At 45.1% G+C, this 12,901-nt stretch overlaps 1 protein-coding gene across 9 annotated transcripts in view; it reads left to right on the top strand.

The window, feature by feature from the left end:
• GDPD5 (glycerophosphodiester phosphodiesterase domain containing 5) overlaps positions 1-12,901 on the top strand; it is a 309,687-nt gene that overhangs the window by 244,743 nt on the left and 52,043 nt on the right. For all 9 annotated transcript variants that reach the window (XR_003093654.1, XM_025202057.1, XM_025202055.1 and 6 more), the window contains one exon: positions 6,404-6,549. Coding sequence is in view for 8 of the 9 variants with exons in the window: in XM_025202057.1 (XP_025057842.1) it covers positions 6,404-6,549 (146 nt within the window). In the remaining variant the exon portion in view is untranslated. The remainder of the gene's footprint in view (positions 1-6,403; positions 6,550-12,901) is intronic.

The raw sequence follows: 12,901 nt of genomic DNA, 5'->3' as shown, positions 1-12,901 counted from the left end.
TTTCCTGCCCAGGGCAGGGGGTTGACTTGATGATCTAATAGGTCCCTTCTGACCCTAAAATCTATGAAATCTATGAATCCAGCTGATCTGCGGCAGAGCTGGGACCCCAAGTCTCTGGACTCCTAGTGACTGCTCCATCCACTGAACTAAACTGACTTTTATGCCCCGTCTATCTCATCCCCTGGGCCTCAGGCCTTTACCCGCCCTCCAGCATTTGCTCAGCTCACGCGGCACTAGTCTCCAGTGTCTGCTTTAATCAGATAGCAAAGCTATTTTCTCATGGGCACAAACATGCTTCCTAAAAAAAAATTACTAAGCCAATTTCATACAAATTATTCTAATTGGAATTTAAATCATAGTGAAATATGATCCCTGGAAGGATTTTGGCAGCGTTGGCAAAAGATTACCAAGAAGTGGGCGTTGAGCATCAGGAGGCAGGGATGGAGGGAGGGGAAGAAAATGAAAGATTATAAAGAATTTCAAGATTAAAGGAGACTTCTCCAAAAAAGAACGTGGCATGGCTTAATTTACAAATAGAAATGGGCATGCTTTACCTGTTAGTATTCAGGGTATAATTACCCTGCCAGTCAAGATGGGCTGAATTCTCAAATAAGCCTATTGTACACGGTATGTGTCTTTTACATAATTCTTGGTACTGATTTCTGATTGAAATCTGCTTTCTGAAGGCAGCGTCTGCATATTGTACTTTTAAGCAAGCAGGAAAGGTGGCCTCACTCCACCTGTTACTTTTCTTTTATTAAAGCTTTGTAAAGAGCTTGATTCAGTAACTTTGCAGCATAGTATACCGAAGCCCCTTTCATACATAGGACTCATCTAAAAAAGGGATGATCCTGCTCTAATCAGGACACTGGACTAGATGACCACTTGCAGTCCTTTCCACCCCTCCTTTTCTGTGATCACTTTACCCAGCCAGATGCAGCCATCTCTGGGGAAGAACACGGCAGCCGGTCAATGGTGCCAATCTGTATTATCCGTCAGTGAAAGGGGATGCCGTATCCAAACCAAACTGCTGGGGAGATCAAAAGGGATGAGAACCCAAACCAGGGAAAGTTGCACCTCTGCCCCCTGATCTTTTGGAAGTGACCATTACATCTGCAGCATCGTTAGCACCGCGGTTGATCATTGTCCTGTTTCAGGCATCAGACTGTAGACATACTCTTTATTTAAACACAAGTTTTTCTTTTTTCCAAAACCTGCCACCCCAATTAATCCTATTTGTATAACTCCAGTCATTTAGGAGTTGTTCTTTGAGAATGTGCCTCCAAGGGCGCTTGAAAGTCCAGCTAGAAAACACTAGATTAAAAGAATTGGCTAAAGCAATGAAGAGGCAGGAGGAATGGTGTCAATGAATGAGGTGGGACTCGACCCCCACGGCACAGAGCTTGAAAAGGGGAAGGAGCAAAAGTGGCAAGGAGAGAGGGAAACCGCACAGTTTGCTTCCCTCTCCACTGCTTAAAAATATTAACTAAAACTACTAAATCTTGCTAACTTCATTTCCCCCTTAGCAGCTTAATGACGTGCTCAAACAAATAAAGACTTCACTGTAGTAGGGGAATTGATAATAAGATTTTTCTGATCACCTTGGTGTCATCATAAAATATGAATGTTCATTTCAGAAGTCAAGACATCTTTGGGAAGGCAAATGGTCCTTTACTGGTGATCTGCAGCATGCTAATACCGCAGCTTGTACCAGATGTCCACCTTCATTCTTATCTTGCAGCTGCTGTTGAATAATATGGGGATGCTCCGAGATACTAATGAGTTTATCCTCATAAGCCCCCTGTGAGGAAGGAAATGCTGTCCCTGATGGCACAGATAAGGACCTGAGGCCTGGAAAGAGTAAGTCAGCCCTACAGGAGGCTTGCTGTGGCCAGGGGTGATGAATCTTGTGATGGAGAGTGTAGATCTGTGGATTGAAGTTAGATCTCCTGAGTCCCAAGCCAGTGCCTTGCCTACAAGGCCATCCTTCCCCACCGTGGGCTTCAGTCCTGAATCAGGAGACAGGGGTGAAAGGCGACTCCAGATACAACAGCCAGTCGGCCCTTGGCCTCTCAGACAGCATCACGCCCAAAGGAGCTAGTAGCTGGGACTTCATGCTGGGAAGAGCAAGTGTCCAGGTTCCACAATGTGAACTTTGCATGAGTGTTTGAGTGCTACTTGCTACGCACAGCCTTCCCCTGCCTTGACTCTTCATAGAGACCTTTTCATCCTGAAGTGTCTGCACAAGAGGTTGTGAGTGATTCGAGGGTGGATAATCCTATGTGGGCATCTACTTAAACCAGATGCTGCAATGGGTGAGATGCCTTCTTTAGAAGAACTCCTGGGAAATGTCCCTGGGGGAATTGCTTCTAGTGGGGAGATCACTGGTAATGTTGTCTAAAGTGGGTCACCATCTTGTTCGCCTAGGCCAGGGGTGGGCAAAATGCGGCCCGGGGGCCGGATGCGGCCCGCCAGGCCATTCTATCTGGCCCATGGGGCCCCTAAAAAATTTAGAAAATTAATTAAACTGCCCTGGAGTGCCTGTCGTGCAGCCCTCGATGGCTTGCCAAAACTCAGTAAGCGGCCCTCTGCCCAAAATAATTGCCCGCCCCTGGGCTAGGCCATCCAACAGCCACAGTGCTTTTATGCTCACACCTTTCTTGAGCATGCTAGTCTTGGCCATTGAGAGGACAAAGCTGTTTGAACCATCCCTGATTTTATTTCATTTCTGCACCAGTAAGACTCACTGTGACTTAATATAAAATATAAATATATATAGTCCAGTTGTTTCTATTATTTCATGTCACTAGACCCTTTCCAGTTTAACTCAGCCATAGCTTCAATTCTTCCTCTGTCTCCGACCAGACTGATGTCTAGCAACGTGCATCAGAATAGACTACAGCATGTCCCTATATGCCTGGCACATTTTGTTATAAACGCCAGATCTTTGCATTTGTCTCCTTGGCTGCATCTGAGTTAATAGGACTTTTCTACCACAGTTAAAACACCCTATGTCAGGAGGGAACGAGGTGACACAGTACTTGGCATCAAAAGGCAAGAAATGATTTCAAATTACCTCCATTTTTGCTTTGTGGAGATAATGAGTATGATTTCTAAAGAAGCTTATGGGAGTTTTGGAAATGATCTTAATTTCCCAGCTTCTGTGCCTAATGCTGGTGTTAGTCTTCAGACCCCTTGTACAATGGTGCACACCCTGTGATCTCTTGCTGGATGACGTTGACCTTTTGGATGCACGTCCGTGGTCGTAATCTGTGCTGCTACGTGTTTCATTTGGTGTTTTCGTATGATCTGGCTTGCCAAGCTGCATCGCTTCAATCTGTAGTCATGTAATGGAAGAGGAAGACAAAGGCCCCTTCATATTTCCAACACACTACTTCTGGATTGATGACAACTCGAGTGTTAAAAGTTTGATGACATCAGAGCGTGCATGTGTTTGGGCGAGAGAGGCTTCCAAGGGGAAAATGTAGTGGTGCAGTTCAAGGTCACTTCCAAAGCAAATTGGAAACGCTAGTGGTTTCCCTACCAATGCTGCTGAGCTCAAGGGCATTGTGAATTTATGATGCTGAACGTTAAATTGATATTTGCTTATAATCTAAAAGTTGCATGCAGTTTACTTGCATCCTGAGTGATCGGGAGAGACAGGAGTCCAAGACTGCATTGTTCTCCTTGGGAGAGCAATTAGTTGACATGCGTGTCCTGGTCTGACTTGTTGATTATCGTGGTCATGCTCAAATAAGATTATTAAATGGTAGAAGCAAGTGTAGCTCATAACTTAAGGTAACGCCAGGGCATTTATAGTCATTCCTTTTTAGACATGTTGTTTTTGTGGCTGTTCCTAGGAAACCGCTCCCTCTGCCTTATCCAAGTCCACCTAACTCCTTGACTATAACCAGGTGTTCAGTGTCTCTCTCTGCTTCAGCTGCTTAGCCATGGGATCCAGGTTCTGTTCCTGGATCTGCCCAAATCTCACAATCTTACAAGTTTCACAGGATGTAAAGTCCCAGTTCCTGGAATCAAGTGATTACATCAATTGCTAATTAAAGGTGAAATTAAGTTCCTAGCCCTCAGGATTGGAGAGAGTAGCCTGAAAATCTTATACGAGTGGATCCTTGAGCCACACTTAGGATATTTTGGGCCCCGCCTTCTGACGTTTGAACATTTGAGGTTGGCAGCACTGGATCCGTTAAGTAATCAGGGGCAAGTCTTAATCTTTGTCTCCATATTTCTTGCTTAATCTTTGTCTCCATATCTCTAGGAATAGTCTAGTTTGAGATCATTCGTGGGGGAAACCCTGCAGAAGCCCAAAGTACATTTATTATGTATAGTTCTCACTCTTTTCCATCAATGCTTTTAATAACCTACTTTTCATGGCTATTGCCGCTGTTGAGGTCATCAGCATTGGACACTAAAGTCAAGGCAATTCTCAGAGCCAGAAGAGAACAAGCAGATGTGGACTTTGACCCTATAACTATCATTAATTTCTACAAAATATATTGGCTGTCCGCAGTACAGCATCCCAGAGCGACAGTGGGGTTGCTTTGTGGAGTTCGGACACATACGGCCTAGTCCATGGGCTAAGCTTTGGGCTCTCTGAAGTTGGGGTGAAATTCTAACAGCATGGTGTTTCTAAAGGGGTTTATTGGTTAGGGATCATGTATGAAGAACATTGCCCTCAACCAAAAGGTTTGTATCACTTGAGAGTAAGTAGTAGAAATGAACAGTGATCTAACATCAATGTGTCTGCTCTACAGTAGGTCTAATTCAACCACTGTGTGTGAACTAGGATATCGTGCTGCAAGTCGATACAGATGCCCCTTCCACATCCCAATCATACTCCTTCATCCTAAGATTCATCCTAAGATTCTTTGCAGCCTGAAGTATCCCCCTGCCCTTTTTTCATCCTACCCAGAAGTCCTTTCATTGCACCTGTGACCAGAGTTGATTACATAGACATGTTCTGGAGAACATAAGGATGTAAGAAGTACCATGCTGGGTTAGACCAGTGGTCCATCTAGCCCAGTATCTTGTCTCTGACTGCAAGGCCTGGGACCTCCTGGCTCTAGCCAAGCTAGTGGTCTATCTCACCAGCAAGGAGACTCTGGCTGGGAGGACCCCTGGGGACTGTGGGGCTGCTTTCCTTACCGCGGTCTAATCACGTCTCTAGACAGAGTTTCACTGGGGAGTGTCCATTGGCTCCTTGGAGTCGTTCGAGGGCCAGTGAGCTTTGTTCGATGACCCCCACTCGGTGCACTATTTAGAAACCTTTGGCCTCCCTTTCCATCCCTGTTATGGTTTTAGTTGCCCCAAGGAATCAGTTGCCACTTCCACGGCAGCCTCCTTTTTTTGAGGGAGGCTTCTAGTTCTGGTTGGTCCATGATCCCTTAAAATGGCAAATAGGCCTGTCTCTGACAGCGGCAGAAGTGGGTGCTGTACAGGGAAAGCATTCAGTCTCTGTAGTGCAAACTCCCCAGAAAGAGTTACCAAGACCTGGTTTCCAGTCTGAAAGTTGTATGGGTTTAAAAAATGGATTTAAAACTGGCCTAAACTTATAACGTAGATGCAATCAAACTGGCTTACTCTTGCTCATGTTGGTTAGGTTTCTGCCAGCGAGTTACCAAATGAAGCTACAGTCATATAAGTGTTTCTACATTACAGGTATGCAGAGGGTTACTTAGTTAGAGTGATTTGAAGGCAAAGATATAGTGGCGCAGCATTTCCAAAGGGGTGCGTTAGTCCTGGTGGTTATGCTGTTCTCCTTACCTTGCGCAAACAAGCTGGAAATCGGTATCACTGGACGGTGTTTCCGGCTCCCTCACTGACCTTCAGCAGTCATTTCAATCTATACGTTAAGCAGGGCAGAGTAGCACCTTATACATTTATTTGTGTGTATGCATAATACTGTATACTTTAGTTGTTATACCTCTTATGTTAATCTTCCATCTGGGAAATAGAGTATGCGATGCCGTGACTAGCTTACAAAGTATGTTGATCATTTTGGGATGCATAACTTGCTGAATGTAAAAAGGTAGGTAGCCGTATTCTGAAGTCAGGCAGAAGGCAAGGCAGAGTGGCACCTTAGAGATGCATTCAGAGGCATGAGCTTTCACGGATTCACAGAAGTTTAGGGCTTGCAACATCAAGCCAACTTGATGAAGTAGGCAGCTGCCCATGAAAACTTATGCCTCTGAACGAGTTACTCTGAGGTGCTAACTTGGCCTGCCTTCTGGCTAAATACAAAGCATTGCTAGTCCTTGTAGCTGGAGGGGATTGTTAATGAGGGTCTGTTCTGTTGGAAACAGAAGTATAATGTCTTTGAATTCACGCTCCTCGAGGGATTTGTCCCAGGCTAGTATTTTCACTGCTGCATTTGTTTTGTGTTCAGCTTCTCAGATGCTGACATTCACTGCATACTTTGCAGTCGTAGTTGCACTTTACCTCGTTCCACTCACTATCTCTTCCCCTTGTATAATGGAGAAGAAGGACCTGGGACCAAAGCCTGCCATCATTGGTCATCGTGGAGCACCAATGGTAAGTACCTTCGTATTATAACTGAGCTGTGTCACGGGTACATTTTAGTGCTGGATGTGATTGCCGTATAGAGGCTAAAATCCACTGTCCACATAACCCTGTACAACGTGTTCTGGTTCATGATATAGGACAAGGCATGTAATCTCTGTCTACCTTTAGTGTATTATCTACCTCCCTAATATAAAGAGCATTGGGAAGCCTGGGTAACTATTGAGTCCCACAAAGGAAATCAGATGTCTTATCTTGCTCGGATTGATCTCAGTAGGAGCTGGGCTCAGCTCCCAAATACCTGTGTTGAACTGTCCCAAGAGCATAGAAACCTTGTTAGGGAAAGTGCTTTTTTGGATTGCTTCCCTCCCTGAATGCTCCAAAAACACCTTGACGCAAGTGGTTAATTTTGTATTCCAGAAAACCTGCTACAAAGAGCTGGGGAGGTCCTGAAGTTTTCTGGGGATGCATAAGCTATTATTATAACTCGGTGACAAAGGAGCTGTGTCATGGAGCCAAGTGCTATCTGTCCTCTGTCACAGCAGACAGCTTGGCCGTGATGCTGAGCAAATAAGCTCTGCCCTCCCTCCCCCCTATTCCTGCTCCACACACGTCCTCACAGGAAAGGAGGTGGTAAGCAGGTGCTGACTGAGCACATCAGAAAGTCAGGTCTTGATCCTGGTACCCCAAGGGTCATCCTCACCACTCCATTTCTGAGGTTGACATGCTGAATGGGAGCACGTGGGTGGGATATATTTCTTCCTGGCACGACTGAGTGCTTTGTTGCCCTAGGGCATTTTTACATGTGCTCCGAGGGGGGTGGGGTGGAGATTTTAATTAGAGTAGCTCTCCACTCTAATTAAAATGGCAGAGCATCTCATGTATTCAGCACCCTGCATTTCAGAATAGCAGCAGGGGTGCTTTAACTGAAGCTTAACTTAATTCATTGAGTCTGTTCCGATTGGAACGCATCAGAGCATGTGTATAAGTGCCCATAGCGTAGACATTTCAGTGAAACTCAGTCATGGACCAGGACCCGGTTGTTCTAACTGCTGTACAAAAAAACCTGTGCTCCAGTCTGAGTATCTTTCTTGGTCCCTTGTGTGATGTCTAGACTAAGAAACCTGTGCGTGCTACTACCTTCAGTATAATCAGCTTGGCCCCATAGTTCAAGCAGTAGAAACTTACACTTTTACAAAGTGGCCTCTGCTTCATTTCCCTCCCAGGACCTAGTATTTACAATCCCATCACAACCAGACATCTGATTCTGAGAGCAGGGCTTATAGGTATCATATGAGCAATGCAGATATTGCTCATAAAAGTGGAAGAATGGGCAATCCTAATGGACAGGCATGTGGTTGGGTGAGCAATTGTTTATTTCCCAACATGCCAGCAGACCTGTTCCTTGTGGCTAGCCAATCACTGCCCTCTTTCTGTACTTCCATGACATTCCCGGAGAGCATTATAAATGCCTAGATAGGGAGTCAGTTCCTGGAGAATGTCTTATTCTTTTTCCTCTGAGGTTTGCTCACTTCCTAATAGCAGCAGAATACCTCTTCTGGTTTAGGTTCTTGAAAAGTAGGAAATGAATCCAGTCCTCTGTGTGAGACAGTGAGACACTGGTATAAACAGGGCCTACTGCTGGGCTTAATTCTTGGGCTCTTTAATTTAACGTTACTGTCTAACAACTTAGCTGTGGCGGCATCTGACCTTTGGAGTCTGTTCCACTTGCCTGCTTCACAGGTATGGCAAGGCACCTTTATGACTATGCTGCTGCCTGTTTTCCTATTTAGTGCTCCTATCTGGAAGGAGAAAGCAATCTGCAGCAGGTCTGCCTATGGCAAGAGGACACTGTCAATGTAGGTGGCTGTAAAAATAAAATATCAGTTTTTAAAGTTTCGTTGTCAGTAAAAAGTTTGCAGATTGTCAGTAAAAAAAAAAGAATTGTCTTGGGTTGGCAACACTGCTCTTATTCTCCTATTGCTGGCGAGCAGCCTATGGCAAGAGGACACTGTCACTGTAGGTGGCTGTTAGAAAGGCAAACTCAGTCTTAAGGAAACTCCAGGAGGGCAAAATGGGCATCTGTACATGAGCAGCGAGGCTGCTCCTTATAGCGTGTCGGGGCAGGCTCAATTAATCAAGTTTCCTGGAATGTGGTAATTACTGCGCTCCAGCAGCCTCCAGCATCTTGTGCACTTAAAAATGGCAGTGGGGCTGCTTTAATTAATGCTCATTGAACTAAAGTTAGTTAAAGCACCCCTGCCACAATTTTTAAGTGTGGGGATACTGATACACAAGACACTCTGGGCACTTTAGTTAGAGCGGCTCTTGGAGAGCCACTCTAATTAAGCGCTCCCCGCTCCTGGAGTACATGTATGAATGCCCAATAATTTCAGGAAGCTAGAGCCAACAAAATTCCTCACCGTCCTTCATCCGCTTTCTGTTCTTTATAAGTTTGCTGTACAAAATGTAGTGCCTCTAGCCTCATGACTTTTTAGGAGATACTTTTAGTCAAGTTTTCTGAGGATACAAATAAAACGGTTTAAAGTAGAAAGCAGGCTGCTCTCAGCCCCAAACTTTCACTGAATCCTGAATCTTTCTTTTTCCTAAGCTGTAGAACAAAATTGCATGCATGTAAGGACAAAGATGCTTCTGTCCCATTGAGTTTGTGGAGCTGAGGAGCTTGGACATGAAGTAGCTATGCAAGATTTTGGTCTTTGCATGGTTTCTGCTAGCAGAAAATCATGTAAACCTGTCAGGAGACTGGCTTCCTGTTAGATTTCTAGACCAGTTTTGCAGATCAGGTGGTTCAAATTGAACTTCCACATACCTGGTCTGGAGTGGACTTCCAAGCCATATGAGATTTAACTTACTGTACATGTATTCTTCTCTTCACCATAACCTAGTAAATAAAACCAGCCATCACATAGCTATGTCTATATGTGTTTGTATTTTATTGCTCTAGAAAAGACAAAATTAGAGACAAAACGATAATATCTTTGAGCTGTGAAATCAGTGGGATCACAATCTAGCAGCTGCATTAAAAAATAAAAATGAAAATAAGAGAAAGAGTTAAAATATTCTGTATCTTTTTCTCATCCCTTTGCCTTGAACCATCTCAGATGCTGCCTAGTCGTCTTATGTATTTCAGGGATCTCTCCTGAGCACCCAGCTCCCTTACTATACCAAGTGTATTTACTTTCAAACCTAATTATTTTAAAGCTTTGCCAAAAGGCACTCCACTAATAATATCTAGTTTTCACAAGAGCACTTGCTGTGTTCTGCCTTTGAGCTAACTCATGCATACATTATTTTGGAGAAAATACCCAACCTGACTGTTTTACAACAGGGGAAATGAAAGAATAAAGAGCCCGGTGAGCAGCCTAAAGAGACTGCTGCAAAACACGTACAGAAGATCTCTTTTAAATAACACAGAGATTCAGGCTCTCTAATGTGAGGGAGTTGGAAGTGGGGGTGATGGGTGATCTCAGTGATATGATGTAGTGTTATCCGGTGCTTATATAGTGATCACTTTCCAGCCTCCAAAAAGCACGTGAATGTGATATTTAGTCCACACAGACAGATGCAATCTCTTATGGAGTCCAGCAGTTGTTCTGTGTGCACCTGGCATTTGATGTTAATGAATGGGTACTTTTTTTCCCTGGAGAGTGCAAATAGCTTCTACTGGGATGTAACAGGAAGCCACTGGAAGAGGAAACGGTGACAATTTTAGCTTCCAAGGACATATGAAATCTGGTTGGCATCCCTAATTCTTGACTACGTGAGACGTTGCAAGGAAGGAGATTAAGAAGTATGGCACAAGGATTGGTTGCAGATGAGTAATGGGTGATGATTAAAGGTGGCGATGAGATAAATATGAGGGAGATGATCAGTTTGGGTCATATCCGCTGGGTTCGGATCAACATGGACTAGAGAAAAGGTGGAAGACAAAAAACTGACCTTGTCAAAGGTCAGACAGCAGGTCAGCGATGGAGCCAGAAATGGCGTCTGGGTCTCCTATCTCCTGCCCACTCCACCCTGGGCCAGATCTTGTGTCCTGCTCAGCTGCACTGTTCATCCAGCACTCATGGTCTCTGTAGGGTTCTTCTGCAAATATCGACCATGGGGAGAAGGGATCGGCTTTAGAGGCGGCGATGGGAAAAGTCTTCTGTGTTTATGACCCAAGTGCCTGCTTCTGGTAACACAGGACTCCTATACACGTGCGGGGAACCTGGAAATCCAGTGCATGAAAGTAGACTTGATTAATCGAGTCTGCCGGAGCACGGAAATTGATGCACTTCAGCAACCTTCTACGTCACGTGCATCAGCGTCCCCGTGCATCTCCACGCTGACAAAATGGGCGGCGGGGTGCTTTGAAATAAAACACATTCGATGAGTGAACTAAAGTTCAAAGCACCCCGCTGCAGTTTTTTCAGCACAGGGAAGCTGATACATGGGTGCTTTCAATTAGCACGGCTCACTAATTCAAGCTCCCGGCACTGCGTCCCAAGACGTGTAAAAATGCCCACAGTGCTGTGCAGTTTCCCCAAAATATAAATGTGCCAGTGTCAGAGTCTGGCAAAATGCTCATGACATTTATTTATCTGGACAAGGACAGGTGCTTTTTATTACTGCTTCCAGTTTCCAGCGGAAGTCATATTGGCACCAGGTCTGCAGGAAGTCTGTGCCTGCATGAGACAGTCCAATGAGAGTGTTGTAGCATCAGGTGTAGACCAGACCGGCGTACCTTTAGCCGTTAGAGGAGTCTTGCTGAACTGTGCAAAACATTCCCTGCAAGCAGGTTGCTCACTTCAGGAATATATTTGCAGTCACGAATTGACATGGAGATATGGGACTTGCAGTCAAAGAGCCTGATCCACCCAGCCTAGTAGTCCACTGTCCATACTAGTGGGTTTGTGGAACTGCAAGTCTTTCCTTGCCCTTCAGAGGTGTCTTCCATTCAGGAATTCAAATATGGATCGGCACTCGCAAACTCCTGGCGAGGCATGTCAGCATCATCTTCATTTACAGGTCAGGGGTGCAGAAGTGTTGCCTGGGGGTAACGTGTTTATGCCCTGCTGCAAATCTGTGGCAGTGTCAGCATAAGAAGAAGAATTCCCTTGCATATTAACCACCAAAGCGGTGCCATGAGATCTTCCCTGCCACGTCTCTGTTTCTGGGAGACACTGTACAGGGCTGGACTGGGAAGCAGCTGTGATGGGAGAGGGGTGCCCTGTGGCAGCCCAGCCCGACTGGAGGGGCTGTCATGAAGCTGCTGATACTGGCCTATTGGAGAGCCCAGACCAGCAATGCCACCACCACAGGCAGGCACAATAAGTGCTGCCTCTGCCCCTGTGCTTCTTGGCAGATAAGAGGTGCCTCCCTGGGCTTAATACATCGAGGCAAAGACAGGGCAGGCACATCTCCCCTGCATGGGGAAAAGGTGGGGTCCCCTCTGTCTACATCCATAGTGGGTGATGCTAAAATCAGAAGTGTTATGGAGCAGTACCTAGAGTCTAAAAAAGATTAAGAACCAGCATACTGGGCAAACAGAAAAGACAATTTTACAATATTGGGGCAGGTTCATGAAAGCTAGGCATGGAAACTAGGTCCCATCTCCCAGTCTTTCCTTGCTAATGCAGAACGGTTCCCTGTTGCATTTGCTGGGGTTTTGCTAGCATGTAGGAGTGTTTCAAGCGGAGTTTCTTCTCACCGATTCCTTGGCAGTCTGCCTCGTCGTCTCTTGGAATTGGCTGCTGGAGCCTTTCCCCAGATCTTCATTTTTTTTTTCCTTGCTCAAGTTTCATCAAGTTACTCCCACCTTTCCCCACACGACATCCTTCCTCTTCATCTTTGGGGTTAACTTACTTAGTTTCTGCATCTCTCTTACGAATTCCTTAGCTCACCAATTATATCATTCTCTCAACATTTCTTTTTAAATTAAACCCCAACTTCTTAACTGATTTTGTTCTCTTAACTCTCTCCTCTTTCTCAGCCTCTTTGGGTGGTGCAGTGCCGAGAATTTGAATGCATCTGACGGGTTGCGTCTGTCCCATTTTCTTCTGGACTGATGTAGTGGTCGGTTTACATCCTCAAGCATGCGATTTGATGGCTAATATGTTATTAATGGTCATCAAGTACTCAATCTGCTTTTTAAAAGAGGCAGTGGTGGAGGCAGCTTTGGAATATTGATGTGCAGAGAAGAATAAACGACCATGTTTTCTCACCTACATCATTAATACCCCCCTCCCCCCCCAAAAAAATCAGCCTCTCCAAAAGTGGGGTGTGTTTAAAGTGGGGAAGCTGTTTTCTTTGCTGGAAAAAAAGCCTACTTTGAGGCACCGTGCTTGTCATGTGGTTGCTG

The sequence above is a fragment of the Alligator sinensis genome, unplaced genomic scaffold, assembly GCF_000455745.1.
Source record: "Alligator sinensis unplaced genomic scaffold, ASM45574v1 scaffold1008_1, whole genome shotgun sequence".
Lineage (NCBI taxonomy): Eukaryota > Metazoa > Chordata > Crocodylia > Alligatoridae > Alligator > Alligator sinensis.
Note: the sequence above shows the minus strand (reverse complement) of the source record. Positions and strands in the feature narration are given on the sequence as shown.